The following is a 20143-nucleotide window of genomic DNA, read 5'->3' as shown; positions in this document are numbered from 1 at the left end:
TTGCAATCATTTTGACACCATTTATGTCAAAATCGAATGGGTCAGCACAAAATGTGTGTTTTTCCCACTACTGTGCATGAACTTCAGGATGACTGCAACATCAAAACTGAACTGCAATTGATTTCAAATGTTCCATCTATAAGTATAACGATCGTTTTTACATTCATACCAAGTTTCAACAAAAAAAAGAGCGTGGCAAAGCCCCCAACTGTGAGATGGACCCTCCCCGCAAAAAAAGGCTCTTTTCAGTGTAAAGTCATTCTCAACAAGTAAATGCTACGTTTTTAGTACGTCTTACCAGGGAAGAATCCGAAGGCAAGTTGAATGGATGCTGCCAGAAGATCCATCCAGCTGAAAGCGGATACCAGTTCCTCAGCTCCAAGCAGTTCCCGGGTGTATATGTCACTTAATGAAGCTAGTGCTCCATTGAAGCCATGGAAGAGGAGGGCATTGACCATCATCAACCAGTAAGAGTTCACCAAAGGAAGTGTGGACAGAGCCACGCTTGAAGTCATGATTGAAATGAGCAAGCCAAGTCGCAGCTTCAGCCAACCTCGGTCCACCACAAATCCAATAAGAATCTTGATAATCAGGTTCCCTATTCCTGCGGCCGTGGTGAATGTCACGGCCTCGTACCCAGAGAAACCTTTGGACTCAGCGTAAGAGACGAAGTATATCATCCAGAGGCTACTCAAGAACATATGGTCACTGTAAGTAAGCGTTGCAATCCAGAATGCAGCGCGACTGCAAACCGTGCAGCCAAAAAAATTTCCCTTTGCCTTCACAGTGTCCTTCAGGATGCGGAGTCGGGATTTTTTCTGAGCATTTGAGCTTGTTGGTGTGTCTGTCTGTGGCTCATCTTCACTGGAGATGATCGGTAGGTAGTTGTCCCGTGCCTCCTCGTGTGACGGTCCTTTCAGCAAGAAGCCACACACACCAAGATGCGTGCTGATAGCCCCAAGCAGTAGCAAGGCACCTCGCCAGCCATAGGTGTCTAAAAGAACTTGAGTCAACGGAGCAATGGCGATCAAGCCCACAGAGTGTCCTGAGGTCGCAATGCCGTTCACCGTAGCGTAGTTTGTGGTGAAATAACGACCCGTCATGGCTCGCGATAAAACATTGCTGATCACTAATCCAGGCCCTGGGGAAAAAAAGAAACGAACAGAACCACCTGCATGACACGTACTGCGGGCTTTGTCACAGCTAAAGGCAAAATGTTATCAACGGTGAGATTCACTCATCGCTTGAATGGCCGAGTGGAACTGCATATCACGTTCTCATTGTTCATAATCAATCTAACACGCGGTCAAACTCTACGCTGCATCTTAACTTGCCGTTCACACGAGGAAATGCATGTCAACTCCTGACACTACCTTCAATCTTCTCGTAAACCACTTGACAAAAAGGTCTTGAGCCTCTTGACGAGAACAGTCAGCTAGAACCTTTGAAGGTACTGTTCATCGATACTCCGCCCATTGACGAAGGACACAGAAGGAGTTAAAACTCTGGCACATAAAAGTGCTCGATGATCATCGCCGCCCGGTCAGACGAATAATAGTGAACATTCCAAAAATGCCTGATTACTGCCTGTAGCTTAGCTTTTGGGCCAGTAATATATAGCACCATTTATGGTATTTTCTTTGCAATTAACTACAACTTATGGCAGTGACCATGGAACAGAAAGAAGAAATATATATCATTAGATATTTAGAACATTTTTGTGACTGTTTTGATGCACTTCTCCGGTATCCAAGCAATGTTTGTGATTCTTTTATTTCGTCTCTCCAAAGTCTCTTTCCAAGTCTTTTACGAATTTGGCTAAGACTGGCCAATAACGTGTTGACCACCACCTGACAGTTAAGTTCACGAAAAACAAAATCCGCTGTTCCATCACGAGGAGTGATCATGAAATTTCATAAATACCTTTTTGTGTAAATTCCGTCATAAAAATTGTTCAAATAGAACACAAAATCCAATAAACAACTTTGGCTATTTATTCCCGAAATAATTCCAGAACAAAGCGTTCAATAAGGGTCGTAACTGCACCTAAACACTTCAGGTACACAGCCTAATAAAAGCAAATCTGCAAGCATTACATTTGGTGGTGTTGTCAGATCATACCAACACCAACGTTGGCAGGAATAATCAACTTCCTAACCTGTAGCGCACGACGTTTTAAGGATGCAGATACTGGCGAGAAATTTCGGCAACGATCATGGGGTACAATGGGGCTGATGGTTGTGAAGCGGATGATACGCAGCGTGCATTCGCTCTACTCTAGCTATGGACATACAGGGCATGCCAGAAAGCGGTGATTGGCCAGATGTTGTAACCGGGGTAGTTCAAACTCCTTTTGTTTCCTACCTCCGTATAAAGCAAACGATGGGACAGAGAGAACCCCCCCCTTGGGTTGGTCATTGGGATACTGGTATCTCAGGAATTCTTTTGAGACATCTGGGGGATGTGTTAAGTAACAATAGGCAAGAGTGTGTATAGGGATTAGAAATATTGGTATACCATGCTCCACTGAAAAGTGAGCAACTGAACTTGACTGATCAGCTTGATAACGAAGGTTGGAATTAAAATAAAGAACATACCGGCGATTAAGGATAGGGTAAGTGTCATCTGGACAGTGGTGGTCGAGAAGGATGAGACGATGACAGACGCCCCTAAGAGGAATCCACAGACTGTGACCACGATACGGGTACCAAATAACACCTCCAACGGTCTGGATAACGGACCTGCATAGAATTTACGGAAAGAGTAACTGGCACCTGCCATCTCGCAGTAGAGGAGACAGTGTGGGATGCTCACCAAGAGTTTGGATGGCCTATTTGTGGAAAGCTGCAGTGCCTATCGTGTGACACCCTCGTGTTCTAGACGATGCTATATAGTTCAAACCAGAAATAAAATTTCCCCAAAATACTTTGCAGAGAAAATGCAATACCATGGAGTGTCAATACAACACTGCACAATTTTATTTCCACACCAAAGAGTGATCGTTGAAGACGACACTTTTAACAGTGTATCGTTTACTGTTCTGTGCCACAAGAAGTAGGTTTGCATTCGGGCCGATTTCAAGTTCTTTTCAATTACATGTACACACAGCGTCGCTACCCAAAGTTATGAGCCTGAGGGAAAGCAAGATATATTTATGATATAAAAGCAATTTTTATTCGACAGTATGTTCCCACTGAGTATTTATAAGCACTTGTACAACCATGTTACGTTTGAAAATGAAGTGTTCCGCTTTGACCTGTCTGTAGTTAATCTGTCCCCCTATTACACCTAGTTTTGGCAAATCCGCAGTTTTTTCGGGGGGGGGTGGGGCTACAAACACAACCATTTTTTTGTTTTGGAGACCATAGTGTTCAGAGAATTCACCCTATGTTGGCAACAACTGTTAAATTGCAACACTTTCTTCATGGGTGTCAGAATGGATTCACTTTCGGCTTATAGTATTTCGTTTTTATTACATAACGTTTAGATTAAATTGCTTTGAACTGCGCTTGTTACGTAGCCTAAAGAAAGGTCTATTACTTTTTGATTAATTAAGGAGAAATAAAAGCACCCTCAGTAACCTTCATATTATAACAAGTGTCAAAGACGGCAAATACACAGTGCATACCTGCGAAACTGCCAGCACCAGTAATTGTCGCTATCAATCCACCAATCATCCACGTGTCTGCCATGAATTGCTCTTGAAGAGTCGGCAGCAGCACCCCCAGACCTTTGAGGAGTCCTGTCCATAGCAGCCAGTTGACGTGGACACAGAGTACGGCATACCAGCCTGCGTTACCACACTGAGAACCCATCTTGAAGACTTGCCTCATGAAGAGTCACCTACTTTTATGACGCCACACTGATGAACGGTAGGCTCCATGAAACGACGGTGTGCTATATGATTTTGCTTGTTCTGGTAATATTGTATTTTTGTTTCGTCTTCACAAGACAACAGCAACCACAACTGTTGGATAACAATTCATAACAATTGTATTTTCATCTCTTGAAAAAGTGGCACATTTCCTTTTAATGGTTTTACTAGGTGGTCATGTTTTCAACTTTTGAAAAAAAAGACAAAGTCTCTGGAAAGTACTACTTTGAGGATATTGTATTTTCATCTCTTGAAAAAGTGGCACATTTCCTTGTAACGGTTTTACTAGGTGGTCATAGTTTCAACCTTTGAAGAAAATGACGAAAAAGACAAAGTTTCTGGAAAGTACTGCTTTGAGGATGTTGTATTTTCATCTCTTGAAAAAGTGGCACATTTCCTTGTAATGGTTTTACTAGGTCATGTTTTCAACCTTTGAAAAAAATGACAAAAAAAGACAAAGTTTCTGGAAAGTACTTTTTATTCCTTGCACCGGTGTTTGCTTTTTATTTGATTAGAAAGAGTGGAAATTTATTTTACTAGTTTTATCAGTTCAACCATTTTCACTGAGAAACGAAAAGAAAACACAGGAGAAATGACAAGAAGAAAATAAGAGAAAAAGAAGTTCTCTCCAAATATTTGTCTGTGTGTGTATTTCTATGTGTACTTTATTTTATTGGTTTCTAAATTTTGCTTGAAATTGTTTGGGAAATGAAAGTTTGGGAAGGGAAATATCTTACACTATGGGAGGGAAAATGAACAAGTTGGGAGATAAAATATGAGAGTGGTTTGGGGGGATATAAGTTTGGTAGATGGGAAAATATATAACAGAAAAAAACCCAATAGCTTAAAAAAATAGCAAAAGTTACATGGAGCAGCGCCACGAAAAAGACACACTTTTAGACCCTTTTTTTACAGCATGAATTCATATGTCCGTCATTGCCCGCACTCACTGAACAGTTGACAAAGCCCAGTGCACGTGCACAGCTTCCCATTCACTCATCGCATATTACACGCTGACTCGGAGGTCTTGAACGTCAATCACTCCGCATAGCAACACGGCAGCATAGCAACTAACTGTCCAATGCCCGGAGCAAAAAAGCCCTTATGTAACACACACAATGGGGGCTCTATACAGAGCGGGCGGCGTGGCCGCAAAACCGAAGGGTCAATGGAAGTTGCTTGTGAGGGCTAGACTCGCCACGGGACACCCATTTTATGGGGTTCAGGCGTTCAGAAAAAAAGGTATGAATTTTTGAAGACTTTTGAAAAACGAAAATATGAAAAAACCGCCCAGCAGCGCATGTAACGGTTAAAACAAGCACCCAGCAGCAAGTGGATAGGGCACAGCTGCTTGAGGAGATTGCATTACCGTCTGTTGTACCATAAATGATGCGGAGAAAGTCACACGATCCGACTACCCACCGCTATTGGTGAGTGCTTCGGGTGTGCGAGTGATAACCTGACAATTTTTCATTTCCCTCGGTCCCATAATTTAATCCGTTTCATCTGTTTTAATCGGTTTTGGTCTGAATTAATAGCTCTGAACATTTTCTAAAACAGTACAGTCAACATCTGTACTTTGCTTGTCGCCAGTTACTCAATTATAAAACCATTCGCAATGAAAATAGGAATTCTGAACTGCCAGGGATTGAATACTTTACGCCAGCTGAATTCTTGCAATACTAAAAACGCACTTCAAAGGAGAAGGTACGAAAACTGTGTAACATCGACAAAGAGTAAGAAACATGTTAACCTTTATTGTGGAACACAGGCGTCATCATATTACGGTATAGGTTTCGTCGTACCAGAATTAACAAGCTGCATGTCCAGTCAGGAATGTGAGTTACCCAGAGCAGCTATAAGAGTCACGAGACACAAACGTGAGTGGGTCTATCATCAATGCTCATGCCTCGACACAGGCCCGATGTAATGAGGACCCACGGGTCAGGGCAGACTTTTATGACCAACTTTGAATAGAAAAATCGAGTAATGGTCCATATACTCTCATGGCTGTTGATTCAATGCATACTTTGTCGGCATTCTATACCCAGAGGTAACTGACAAACTTGGAAAAGGCTGGATCAACGAAAATAGTACATACTTACCAAAACTGTGCGGGAACACGAACTTGTCATAACCAACAGACGTATGCGTGTCCAGAGACGGGATATGAATAGTGCAGACCTCAACCCTAAAAGAAACTTTAACGAATTGGCTATAACAATTTAGTTTAATACATCTCTGACACAATTTATGTTAACAGTGTAGGGTGCTGGCAGAGTATGCGCTGGCCAAGCGTCACTGTAACAATATACCCAATAGTGCGTAACTTAATACACAATAGGCAGCAGCGCGGGACTGGTGGACATTTCTACTGCGTCAGTGCGCCTACCATGCCACGTAATTAGTGCTACGCTAGTGTAGGTGGGAGTCTGGGTTTGAACTGAATACAGTGTTTAAACAGTGTGAGTGGACCGCTGTGGGTGCACTGAACTAATTCAAGCTCCATTGAAAATAGTGTAAAATCAACCAAGTTTGGAGCCCCATGGCAGGCAACTGAAGTCCCTGAGGCCTCTCAAACAAAAATCAATGTGTTGTTTGGTCCTTCAGATTTCATTTGATTTTCAATTTTTAGTAGGTTAACCAATGAATTTTTAATTATCCGCCCAAAACAAACTCACCCCCCAAAAAGTGAATGTTGCCAAGCCCTCCCAGCGGCCATTTTTCAAATGACATCCCTCACCTTCCTGGGGCTCTTCTGACTAATTTTCAATCCCATTTTTGTCTGCTTTGCCCCCAGATGGGTGCCCATGAATCTACAGAGATGATCCTGGGCCATACTGACACAATTCCACCATTTCTTGGCCCAAACAGACCCCTCTTTTCGAAACAATCTCTGGGGGGTACTTTTTGTGCGCCTCGGCCTGGCGGAGAATTTTCCTTGAATTGGGACACTGCACTCCTGTACACGTATGTCCATGCCCCTCGTTTAGTTTGTGCGCATGCGTTCTGAATGTCACTATAGCCAGAAGCCAGTAAAATGGCTCTTGACTCGAACAGATGGACCCCAAAAGTAATCGATCAACATGAAGCTCAGAAAAAGTTGTTTGCCCCTTATTTACACACCAATTAGTATTTAAAGACTCAAAGTCCCTTTTGATAACTTGCACACGATAAAAAATCTTTTCTGCCAAATTTTTGCCCGTCTTTCTTACGTGCCTCTGAAGTAACAGAGTCAGAAGTTGGAAGTGAAACCAGCATTTTAGAGGGGATTTTTTTTTCAGTTTTGCCGAGTTTTCCCTGACATTTCTGTAGGCCTACTTGTGAATAGTGAGGAATATCGTGAACGCTCATGGAATTAGGAAACCGTATGGATGAGAATGGAAAGTCTTTTGTTTGGGCCTTTTAGTTGGGGCAGTTTCACATTGTTTGTACGTATTAGTGCAATGCCGTAAAGTCAATGCGTACCGAAGCGCACTCGTCCCCAGGTGATGTGCGTGTACGTGTATGCCATGCCAAAAATCCGGACATCTCAGTTTTGACCGCTGTCTGGTCATATCCGACTCAGTGCAGAAATTTGAATCCGCATGAAAAACAAACCGCATTTCAGATAAATGTCTCTCTATCTTGAAGGAATGAACTGATAGATACAAACGAGCCATCAGTCTTCCACTCAGTATCACCGATGACCCGAGGGGAATTAGACAAAAGTGTGAAAATCGGGCACTTACGTAAGGTGAAAAGTTTGATAAAAACGATAATTTTTCATAATTATCCTTTGTTGCAAAATTGACGTTGTTCACTTCTTTGATTAGTTTCCGGAGATCTTTCTTATCAGAAGCTATTATATATCACCATTTGATAGATTCCTGGCAATTTATTCACACGCAAGGTCTTCAAGAGAAATGGCAGGATAACTCCTCACCAATATGCATCGTCTGCTGAAATATCAGTTTTCAGGCCGACGACCATATGTTGCTATTGCACATGCGCGAATTCAAACACTAGATGCCCACGCAGTCAAAGTTCACTCACTATACCGCTGGGTAATATTGCACCTGCATGAATAGCAGGCGAAAGGGCAGATAGTTGTGTGTAGTGCATTATAGATGTGATCCGCGAAAGCCGACTGTAGAAGTAGTCAACGGTACCGGTATACGTTCTACGATAATTTTATACAACCCAGTAGTAGGTGGCGAAACTACATCTATATATTACAGCATTTGGGGATAATCGAAATTAAACACCTTAATATCTGGTTACTGCGTTATAAAAACACACGTATGTCTATATTAGAGAGTTTTGTATGTGTCTGGCTGGATACTGTCAATCTGTATGTGGTGGCCACCTGGAGATAGAATGCGACAGACAACCGAGTCCGCCAGTTCATTCAAGATGAGGTATTTAGAGCTTGTGTCCCGAACTAGAAGACGAAAATCAAAATCTGGGTGGACAAGCAATGGTATCGTTCATTGCACTTTTTCAACATTCCTGGCGAAAGTACAGGTTCTGTACGGAAGCACTAGATATGTGTGTTGCTTGCATCCATACAAGGAACATATTTCCAAGGACAAACCCGCTTAAAAAACACGCAGGCACACGGAAGACACAAAATGCTCAGGTTGAGAGGACGGGAGGGAAGTGTTACATCCAACTTAAAATCTCAACACTGAACACTGGGGGTCATGAGGTGTGGATACCAAGTTCAAGAGACAATCTTTACAGTTGGGAACAGAGAAATTGCGTTCCGGCATTTGATTTACCAAGTACATTTTGTCTTACAACCATTGGGGAATGCTTCCATCAACACAGTTTTCATGTTCAAATTTGCTTTGTAATTAGTTCTCGTGGTTGTGAGCACTTTCCAAGTCTTGTTAGCTCATGTGTGCTATAAAAAAATGCTGCGCAAGGAAATACCCTCCAACACCAGGAACGTATAGGTGTTAACGAATTTATATCTTAACCATGATTGTTTCTTTAAACCAAAACTCATTTGTAATTTCAGGCAATGCAGCACTGTTTGCTGTACGAAGAGGCCGAAATACAGTTTACTTTTTAACCATCCTGGCGAACAAAAGACAGGGAAAGGCTGCTTCAGGGATGTAGATGAAGCCCTTGGACAAATCAGATAGAAGTGTAGTGAAATTCCTACTACAACTGCCACAGGCAGCCGTTGAATGGCATCCCTTGACGATTTGGTTAAGAGAGGTCACAAGCAGATGTTGGCTGGCTCTTCCCCTGTTAATAGTTTGTTACTGGATTACGGCAGTGTCCCTTTTGTGTTTGTGCATGTGCGAGGAGAGCATGCTGTATCTGCGTGCGGAGCAAGGCAGTCGCCATCACCCACTTGACGAGCTCGGTTGTCAAGACTGATGACTGCAAGGCCTCAACCAAGAAGTTTAGCTCTACAAAGTAGTCTTCTTTACTTTTCACATTTTTGGGGAGCTGTTGTCTGGAAGCGGGATAGGAGCTGAATTGGCAGTGCATACTCCTATACGGTAATTATCCCGGTGGAAGGACAACCCTTTCTCACCTTATTATTTATTTTCTGTATAAATTTGGAGAGAAATTTGCAATGGTATTTAATTACCTGTGGACTTACGACACCAGACTGATGCAAGTTACGTTGTTCAGGCATGTCCCATCTTTATAAGTGCTGCCGCATTCTCCAGCAACACATTTAGTTGGCATGACCTTTAAAGCACCTACAAATTGGACTGAATTTTCCGAACTCGACCCAAGACAAGCATTGATGTGCTAGCAGCGCGCAACAATATTTTTAATTACTTTTTTTTAGTGGGGAAGGGCGTTTCGCCCTTTTAAATTTTTTCTCTCCTATTTATTTATTAAAACAACAATTTGTACATTTTGGATATTGTTTGAAAACGTATAATTTTCATTTATAATTAACGAAAACCACTTTTAATAGGCCCAAACAGAACAATTCAAAGCAAAGAGATATAAACTCTTTTTGAAATGGAAATCTGTCCATAGTATCTTTCCAAAAGATTGTTGTTTTTATAAACAATTTACACGACAACTGAGAAAAAGAAACAAAAGGTTAATCATCGCCTAGGCTTACTAACATTTTTTCCAGAAAAGGAATATGACTTGACCAAGTGCAGTCAAGCGACATCTCTAGAAGCAGAAGCACTATAGGTGTGGTCATCTCAAGCGCAAGTGGATGAGTGTCACATTTAGCAAAAACGTGCTGCACCACGACAGTTTATTGTTTGTACAGCACGTAATGCAGCTCAGAGGAATAGGAATAGCTGTCATTTCAACCAGGCAAGCCAGTCGTAGCAAACATATTGACTGGTTGCACCTACCAACCCATAGCAACGAATGTTTTAAATAAGTGTGGTTCACCAGTTTGTTTGAAATGTTTGTATGAAAGAACCCAGCACATCAGCAGTCTCCATGTACTGAGAGTCGGCTATATTTTTGATAAATAGTATTTACGACACTCGTTACTTTGGGAGGACGCTTTGTTTGTTGATATTTGATACCCACTATAGTTTACGTGACTTAGCGAATGTAATCGGTCTATTATGCAAATACATACGGAAGCGGTGGCCGCAAAAAATCCATATACATTGCACCAAATGCAGCCGCAGTCAACCACTTGGTCACAGCTTGTCTTCACAATTATATTTGTACATATGAACCTCATGACTCTTGGACACTGGTCGTAACGGTTTTTGCACCATTCTGATAAATTGGCTACTTTTGATCCGGTTTTTTCTCAGTAAATAGGACGTAGGTAAGTAAGCCTTGTTACAGGGTACATTTTGGCCAGATTCAGCTGTCTTTCTGTGGGTATTCACCTATAAAAGTAAACATGGTTAATTCAAAAAATCAATTCAAAGTATACATGGTGGGTAGAGTGTAATCAAGACGTTAGTGTCGGTCTGACCATAGAGGGATCCATAGAGGGATCTGCGCACTTCCGCGTTTGAAAAGGTTGTATGTGTCAGCTTCAATTCTTAATATGATCAGACGATTGAATGTAAGGAGTTAAGACGCAAAGTACATAAAGGTATGTTAAATTCAGACTCGAAAAGGCTGCAAATTTTTTGTGGAAGAGTCTTTCAGGATGATTAGACACGTAAAATCAAAAGAAAAAAAATAATAATTGACGGCGAGCTAACGTGGACGTGGTTTAAACTGAAGTGCCGTCAAACTTACGTAACGAATACTCCATGTACTGTGTGGACTCCGCGGGCGCGCACGACGAAGTTTAACACAGAGAGCCTCGGTTTCGATGCAGATATGCGCAGACGGCGCTAATGTGAAATCTCTCTATAGTCCGACATAATTCTTGGACAATGGACCAGAGAGGGCGGGCACGTGGTAATGGTCTGGTGTTCGACTGTTGTGAAGGATTCAATCTGATCGATACAGGAAGGGGGCCCGAGAATTATTGTTCAATGATAGTCATATTAGCCAATAAGAACACGGTACCAATTTAGTAAAGTTCACATACTGGTTTAAGTACTGATTGTATTTCTCTTTTTCACCATTTTTTGTTTATTTACTTGCTTTTTGCAGTTACCATAATAATTTTAAGAACAAATACAAGAGTAATCACCATATGTTTGTTATTTTATATCAGAGGCACTGTATGTACTCATTTCTTTCTTCTTTCTTTTTTTGGAATCCACACAAAAGGTAAAACTGTGTCAGAAATGTTTCCCTACCCGCATTCATATGAAGTAAGTTAAATGTGACCTTTTTCTACATTTCTTTAGAAAGGGGCAAATTGTGCCAGAAAGTCTACCTAAACTGTTGGTGTTCATTTATAGCATTTTTCTGTCAAGACTAAAATCATTATCTCGTTTTTATGTGCAAAGTGCGCAAAGAGACAGGAACGCATGCGGGAGTTGGCATTTTCAATTGATGAAGACGAAGAACATGGAAACAACCATGTGAAACATTGCATTGAAACAACCCACGGAAACGAGGCTATGGTCACGCCTTCGTCAGTTCAGAAGCTTCTCTAGGAACAGCGACGCCAACGGCAGAAGCGAGATGAATCCCAAGATGACAAATGCCACGTCGTAACTTCCAGTCTGGTCATATATCCAACCTGAGAATTAGGCCAGATCAGAATAGTCAGGAGTCCCCTTCAAAAGAAGGAGGGGAAGTTTGTTTTCGACAAAATTACAGGGTGCTATTTTGCTTCAAAACAATTCTCTCCTCCCCTATACGCCCGTACAGGCCACTTAATTTTATATAAATCGGAAAAATATATAAATCAAGAGGTACAGACCCCATTTTGTTGGTTAACTTGCTTGAGAAGTGACGAGTGATAAAATACCGGTCCAGTTTTAAACCAGGTCTGAGCTGTTTCGGACCAACCTCACGTAGCTGATATTGCACAAGTTAAAACATACTGATTCATCATGATTGAGAGCGATTATAATTTTGTCACACGGTGCGTTGGTTCGATTAGCGAAGTGCATGATTGTGTGGCGCATTCCAGTTTGACGACAGTATTCACAAGGGTTAAAAAAAATTTGATCACGACAAAGTTATTTTTCATATGGATGTAATAAGAATCGGGAAGACGATAGTGTCTGTCAAGTAAAAAAGAGCTTCATGTGCAATGTCAAAACTTATCCGTCATTATTTATCAGGTAATTATGGTAATTATCCCAATCATTCTTACCAGGAAAGAATCCGAAAGCGATTTGAATGGTGGCGGACAGGAGATCCATCCAGCCGAAGGCGGAAACCAGTTCTTCAGCTCCAAGCAGTTCTCGGGTGTAAATGTCACCAAGTGATGCTTGCCCTCCAATAAAACCGTTGAACAGGAGGGCATTGACCATCATCAACCAGTAGGAGTTCATCCAGGGAAGTGTGGACAGAGCCACGCCGCAATTTATTACTGAAAGGAGCAAGCCAAGTCGCAGCTTCAACCAACCTTGGTCCACAACAACTCCAATAAGAATCTTAAAAGCCAGGTTCCCTATTCCCGCGGCTGTGGTGAACGTCACGGCCTCGTACCCGGAGAAACCTTTCGACTCGGCGTAGGCGACAAAGTATATCATCCAGAGGCTGTCCACGAAGAGACGGCTGCCGTAGACAAGCGTAGCTATTCCAAATGCTGTGCGGCTGCACACCGTACAACCGAAAATATTCCCCTGAGCCTTTGCAACGTCCCTCAGGATGCGGAGTAGGGATTTTTTCTCAGCATCAGGGCTGCTTGTTTCGTCAACAATTGGATCCTTTTCACTGGAGATGATTGATTGGTAGATGCCCGGCGGCCCCTCATGCGGTGGTCTTTTTAGCAGGAGGCCACACACACCAAGGTGCAGGCAGAGAGCCCCAAGCAGTAGTAAGGCACCTCGCCAGCCGTAAGTTTCTAAAAGCACTTGAGTCAATGGAGCAAATGTGATCAATCCCACCGGTTCTCCTGCAGTCCCTATTGCATTTGCTATGGCGTATTTCATAGTGAAATAACGACCCATCATGGCTCGCGATAGAACGTTGATGACCATTAAAGCAGGACCTGTGCATAAAAATTGCTCAGAAAATAAGTCATATAGGAAACAACTCCTTGCTCACTCTTTATGGGGGGGGGGTCCACTGCCTCTTGTAAGAACGCTGGCCAGTTCGAATCCCCATTCACACAAATATCTTGAAGGGTTGAAGGAAGTGCACGTGATGTCTACCTTTTACAGTTGTTCACGACCATGACTACCGGGTGCAGTGCGAAAGTGTAAATTGTTATAATTGCGCTTTTGCTTTTCATTAACATTTTGCTTAGTGTTCCACGCTCTGTTCTTCCATTTTTTAGCGTTTACTGTGGTCGAACTATGCTGGATCTATGGTGTTGCATGTGGACCAGATCAATGAAGTAATATTAGTCTATGTAATGTGAATGCGACAATGAGGCGTGCAGTACAAACTGGATCAAGTGATGATAACCAATTGGTCTCGTTAGGTAACACTGAAAGTGCTTTGCTGAGAGTGTGCAGGGAGGAGTTTGCAAGGCAACAGGGTAGTGCAATGCTTTAAGCCCCGCCCACTGTGCACATGAGCACTATTAGTGCGTGCTCTTCACCAATGCCTCACAACGTTTCTGGTGGGTGCATAAAAAGCGCGCGCACGCATGTTGGAAGTTTTTGCATGCATGTCGGACACAAATCACTGCTTTGTTTGGTCAGAACAAGGTGGGGGCGAAGTGAATAAGTGCAACATCATCTGCTTATTGCTAATAGTCTCATTTCGAGATCACAAAGTTGTTAGACATTGCAATAAAGGTTTACTTAATACAGACGATCCGAAATCATATACTGATTCATGGCGTGATGGATTCCCAGATAAAACCGTCAAGTTGTTGCCATGTATTTCAAATAAAACAAATCTGTTCCCTTAGCCTGTATGTTGTTCTTAGTGATCTCTAGATCAAGGAGGAATCTGAGTTTAAGCATGAGTCGGTACCCTAATTGGTTGCGGACTTGACACCCAACAGATTTAGGGTGGGACCGGGAATCCCTCCCACAACAGAATGTCAGTGCTTTTGAAACCACTGGCCGTAAATACTTCACTAACAAGTGAGCTAGTGGTCACAACTGACAAGCTTGACATATAACGAAAGTTGGAATGAAAAAACAGAAGTACGTACCAGCAATTAAGGATAGAGCAAGTGTCATCTGGATAGCGCTGGTCGAGAAGGACGAGACGATGACAGACGCCCCCAAGAGGAATCCACAGACAGTGACTACGATGCGGGTACCACACAACACCTCTAACGGCCTGGACAACGGAGCTGCGAGGCATTTCATAACATCGTAACAGGAACCAATACCTTCTTGTTAATTAGGAAACACTAGCATTGTCTATGCTGAGAGTTTACAAAGCTTATTGTTGTCCATTGGTGGCACCTTCTTGCACTGGACGATGCTATTCAAACACACCGATAATTATGGGAGCATACATTGCATGGCGTAAACTTAACACAATGTGTGGTGCGAATTTAGCACTACACGGTTTATTTTCAAAACCAAGCAGGGATAATCCGAAAACACATTTTAACAAGGTCGAGAAAACTATTCGGTCTTGAAGGTAACGGTTCCAGTGTCTCAACTCAAAGACAGAGCTTAATACGCCGGCAAGCTGCGACGTCTGCATGGCATAAAACCATTTTGATCCCAAGGCCCCGACCGTTTGATGCGTTTATGACCAAAAATCAAATCACTTCTTCTGGTGTTGCCAATCTGCCCCGTTATACACCTCGTGTGGCAGTTCTATAGAACGTTCTTTTCATCATTAAATGACCCCCCCCAAAAAAAAAAACTCAGAACGGTCATCCGTTGCTGCCAACAACCTTTGCATCAACGAGTGGTTAATCGTAAATAGATTGGAGGCTCTTGGTGTTTATAATTAGTGTGAAAACTGCAAAATTGCAACAACCCTGAATTAACCTTTGAATTTCTACCGTCAAGTTTTACCTACAAGATGATATATATTTAAATATCTTCGAGATCAGGATATTATAAATGGAATTCAGTGAATTCTTTTCTGTTTGTAGATTCAGTCCACGCTTAACTGAATTGACAAATTACACCATATATACAAGATTAAGTTTTCTTAGTATAAAGTAACATGTAAAATTCTAGGCTGTAAGAAGACTCAGAGTTTTGAACTTTTGGAATCCGCAGTTTGTTGCGTTCACGGAGAATCAGTTTCAACGGCAACTCACAGAAGTTACATAAATACACATCATATATTAAAGCGCAAACGCATACCTGCAAAACTGCCAGCGCCAGTGATGGTCGCTATCAATCCACCAATCATCCACGTGTCTGCCGTGAGTTGCTCTTGAAGCGTTGGCAGCAATACCCCAAGACTTTTGATGAGTCCTGCCCAAAGCAGCCACTCGACATGGACACAGAGTACAGCAAACCAGCCCACTTGGCGGTAACTTGCGCTGCATCGAGCACTCATCCTGAAGATTTGTCTCGAGAAGTGTGTCACCATGTACAGCGTGTTACGTGGCACCGCAACCACACCGATTGATAGCGGGTCACTGTGAGGGTGACTGTAGCTTCAAAATGAAGGTGCCCCACGGTCCCTATATGCCTTTGTAAGTTCAGGTGGTATTATTTCTGCATGGTTTGCACAGAACACCAAGAACCACAAAACTGTTAAATAAATCATCATTGTATGACTTATCTCTTGATAGTGTTAAGTGCGCCAGATACATAAAAACATCAACAGAACATGGGCACATCAGAAACAAGAGAATCTGCAGCCCAGAACATCTTTCAGCAGTTGAAATTAAACAACCATTTAATATTTATAAAATTTGATATTTCAAAAAAGGTATCTAATCTTACAATCGATCCGACTGGCCCAAGCCATTGAAGAAGAAAACAAGACAACGGTGAACCTGGTTGATGGCTCACAACCGTCGAAGAAGTCTGGTGGAACGGCAGGCTAATGCAAGCCCACTCTCTTGCCATCGTCTCTTTATACTCGACAGCTCGTTTCGACACTTGGCTGCACGAACACAGTACAACCGGGGCGCACATGGCCCAGCATCAAAGGGAAATACACGAATTACCTCTGGCTGACCTTGTGCAAAAGCAAGCATTTATGCTTCCTAAGCGGGCTCACTATAGGCCTTTGTGATCGTTGGACGTTGAACAAAAATACACAGTGCGCTGGAGACACTTTAACTCGTTTGCTGCATATTATGACCCTAGGATAACTGAGTTTCAGGTGAGCCGCGAGAGGTTAATTGACTCGTGGAAAGGTGGTTAGTTTTTGACAGCAATGGCGGCCCTTTGTGAGAGCTCTTAACCTGGGAAAGCGCTTGGCACGCGCTTCAACGGGCCACATGGAGATGCGGTTCTTCGGGACGCGCACTGTATCGGCAAACTTTGTATACAGGTGTATCTTCAAATAGTGGTAGTCATGTTTCAGCAAAGTGCTAAATACTATTACTTTGCCAAGTATTGTGAAGCTGACCGTGTCCTCGTTGAATAAACTAAAATTATGTACAGTGTGTAATGCAAATTTAATCTATACGTATAAGTACAAAATTATGTAGTTTTTTCCTCCTTTATGACCTGTAGTGAGGTCCTCCTTAAAGTGATAAGCATATCATATAGGGATATATTTTATAGGTTATTTTTATCTAGTTTTTTCTTTCACTTTTTTCCTTAATGGAGTAATAAATTTTGAATTGAATCAAATTGATTTCCGAATTCGAGTCAACTTGGTCCGAAACCAACTCAGTCCAAGTCAACTCTGTATCGGGTCAACTCGGTCCTGGATCAACTCGGTCCTGGATCAACTTGGTCTCAAGTAAACTTGGTCTCAATAAAAGCATAGTTGATTACAATGAAGACATGTAAAGTGATCCATTTTGGACAGTCTTTTTCTTCTCAATCAGCTTTTAAAAGTTCTAAAACGTATTTTTGGCAAAAGCGTTATGGAGCTAACTGACCGACGGGCCTGGTTTAAAAATGATCGTGCCCCTTCTCATAAAAGAGCAGTGGTTCATAAACAGCTTCAAGCACTTTTCCCAAACATCTGAAATTGACAAATTGAGTTTGAAATAGTAACCTGAGATTGTTTGGGACTGGAAATATTTCATTTTCTTAGCAGCAACTTTGTGGCTGAATTTGGCAATCCCATAGCATTTCCTTTTCACGAGTCTCTGTTTGTTTTGTATTCGGTTTAATCTTTCCTGAGCACATACAAACAGCTTTGATGTCTTTTGTGAATTTCGTACGATCAAAAGTTTCAAATGAAAAGTATCTACTGACGGTGGGTAAGTTGCTAAGGGCTTTCCCCGTATGGTTTGAGGGGGCCTCGTCGAGTAAACATCGCAATTGGTCGAATGAACCATTTCATGGATGTTTGAGCTAGCAGAGCTATTGCGGATGTAAGTGAACATCACAAATTATTGCGTAGAAAAATCACCTATTAAATAGTTTAAAACCTGTGGAAAGAACAGAAAAATGAAGGATGTTGATGTTTTCAAAATCTTATTTTAATATTGTCGTTTTTGTCCAGTATGTGTTAATGATGTTGTGGAATCATAGCCATTTTAGATATAAATAACATGTCGAGTAAAATATCAAACAAACATTTGAAATATGTCTAATATTTTCATCAGTTTAATTGGATCTCAAGATATCACCAATTGCAGATTGCATGTTCAAAACTGCTTTGTTCACAGGAGCTTGATTGCTCATAAGTATGATCGAACACGATCATCTAACTAAAGGTAAGAAAGTCCTGTGGACAAAACAGTTTTTAGAATGCCATATGTAATAAGTGATATATTGGGATTCAATTAAACTATACCTACCATTTATTTAGGAATATTGGTGAGAACCCCACTATACTCATCGACACGAGTTTCAGAACTGCAGGATGTGAGTGAACAATCACCATAAACTTGGGTTTACTTTTTCCTTAACCACCCTGTACAGAGTTACCGACATTTTACATGTAATCCGGATAGTGCTAATGATATAATTGTCCCTGAGGTAAAGGTGCTCTTGCGCTATGTTACAATTTATCCCCCATTATAATTGCCCTGTAATTATTGGATTTTTTTATTGCCAGAATGAAGTTTGGCTATTTTGACTCCAAAGGCAGCTCATTCGGACAAACACTTTGATAAAGTAACAAACTGTCCAACTTTGTCCTGTCTGTTGTCAATCAGCCCAATGAATACACCTCGTGCCCGGAAGTCTATCGATCGACCTTTCTTTTGTAAACGAAATAAACCATCAGGTGGATCGTGTACCAGGTGGACGTCATGATGACGTCTTCAGGTTTCATATTACAATCAATAATGCTTTATACTTTCAAACGTTGGAATCCAAATGAAATCAGTCGCGAAACCTCATTTTGCTAGTTGCAAGTTGTTGAATAACCTTGGGTCTAAGTTTATTATTTTGTGTCGTTTGAGCAAAATTAACTGAACCGTCCTTCCTGCCGAAACAGAAAGTGCCTTTCGGTTGTTATCATATGAAAGTGATAGAACTTATTTCTTTGGCACTATAGGTGGTAAGGTGGTTATAGCCGCAGGGTACACATGAAAAGGAAGACCAACTCTGTAAAAAGTTGGAATACGGTGGACACTGTTTGAACGGTGTAGATATCAATGTTAATATGAACAATGGTCGAAGCATGGGGTTAGAAAAACTATGGCCCTAACCTCAACAAATCCTCCAATTTCAATATAATTTTGCACACACCCAAGGGGGTAGGTTTAAAGGTTTCTTGAAATTTAAGAGTACATAAGTTACATTTAGACAAAAATCATAATAAAAAATTCAGTCGTACGGAAAGACACTGTAAATACACCCACAGTGTAATGATTGATGTCCGTCCCTCTAGCTCTTCCATAGTCACACTGCATGGTTTCCTCATCGACATTGTTTGCATTCCTTCCTCTGCCCCCCAACCCTCCTCTCCAGTCCATCCCATGGTATACCCTTTATATGCAGTCCCCAGATGACCACCTAGTTAGTCTAATCATGAAAACTGCGGTAGAAGCAACACACCTGGAAAAAAGTCTATGTGCGTAACAGTGTATTTTTACGTAACAATATAACACACAGTATCATACTTTGCCATGACAACAATAATAAAAAGTCACTAGAACTGTTTTGTAACATGAAATTAACTTAATGCTGATCACCTTAATCAAGCAGTCATAACTTTCTCCGTACTTCCTTATACCTGAGTGACCATATCATTCACACCTGTGCAGGCAATTCTACTCCCATTGCTGTCATGTATCATTTTCTTCATATTTTGTTTACGAATTCACTGATTTTAAGTTCAACATATATCACTAGTTAAAAGTCTTTTCAATTTTAATGCTTGTTTTTCCCATAACTGATTGCGTTTGCATGAGATTAACATTCTAAAATTTGTTGAAATGTCTTAATAACATTGTCAGTAACCATTTTTTAGTGCATAAGCTGCCATTGCTTCTGACTGCCCGGTATTGAATTGAACTGAATTATTGTCTGAAATTATATAAATTTGTGTCATCTTTTTCTAGCCAAGGTTTTAACAGCTTATTCTAACTAGGGTTTGGCAACTCAAAAATCGGGATTGCTCCCAAGAAATTACATTGTATCTGTAGAACCCATAAATATTAAGCCAACACTAGCAAAAACAAAAAAGCATACGATCTGGGTAGACTTTGGTGGAGAACAAAAACAAGATGAGCTTATCGGAGTTAGTTCTACAGTTTTGGCTAAAAGTCTTTTAGTTATTTCTGAA

The 20143-nt window shown here is 41.5% G+C and overlaps 3 protein-coding genes and 1 long non-coding RNA gene across 7 annotated transcripts in view; 2 read left to right on the top strand and 2 right to left on the bottom strand.

Annotated features, from left to right (window-relative positions):
• LOC110986491 (monocarboxylate transporter 12-like) overlaps positions 1-6194 on the bottom strand; it is a 16345-nt gene extending 10151 nt beyond the window's left edge. For all 3 annotated transcript variants that reach the window (XM_087142229.1, XM_087142230.1, XM_022248389.2), the window contains exons 1-4: positions 5980-6194; positions 3629-3967; positions 2598-2741; positions 299-1141 (exon numbers count right to left, since the gene is read on the bottom strand). In XM_087142229.1, coding sequence (XP_086998355.1) covers positions 299-1141; positions 2598-2741; positions 3629-3833 — 1192 coding nt within the window. In that variant the 5' untranslated portion in view covers positions 3834-3967; positions 5980-6194. The remainder of the gene's footprint in view (positions 1-298; positions 1142-2597; positions 2742-3628; positions 3968-5979) is intronic.
• The window catches only part of smg9 (SMG9 nonsense mediated mRNA decay factor), a 202387-nt gene that overhangs the window by 58597 nt on the left and 123647 nt on the right, over positions 1-20143 (top strand). The window lies entirely within an intron of this gene.
• LOC147797607 (uncharacterized) lies at positions 4979-12684 on the top strand. Of its 2 annotated transcripts, none has more exons than XR_015426702.1 (3): positions 4979-5304; positions 8880-9372; positions 12549-12684. It is a non-coding gene; the product is annotated as an uncharacterized LOC147797607 (long non-coding RNA). The 2 variants fall into 2 exon arrangements; XR_015426703.1 differs by lacking the exon at positions 12549-12684 and adding an exon at positions 9972-11198.
• LOC110986492 (monocarboxylate transporter 12-like) lies at positions 11342-20143 on the bottom strand. Its single transcript, XM_022248390.2, has 5 exons — positions 16222-20143; positions 15631-15990; positions 14508-14651; positions 12546-13388; positions 11342-11963 (listed from the first exon to the last, which is right to left on the bottom strand). The coding sequence occupies exons 2-5, from the start codon at positions 15860-15862 to the stop codon at positions 11857-11859; spliced, it is 1326 nt and encodes a 441-aa protein (XP_022104082.2). The 5' UTR covers positions 15863-15990; positions 16222-20143; the 3' UTR covers positions 11342-11856.

Source organism: Acanthaster planci, linkage group LG10 (genome assembly GCF_054643075.1).
Source record: "Acanthaster planci isolate LZ-2023a linkage group LG10, COTS_SCS, whole genome shotgun sequence".
Lineage (NCBI taxonomy): Eukaryota > Metazoa > Echinodermata > Asteroidea > Valvatida > Acanthasteridae > Acanthaster > Acanthaster planci.
The sequence above is the reverse complement of the archived record's forward strand: the minus strand, read 5'-3'. Positions and strand labels throughout refer to the sequence as shown.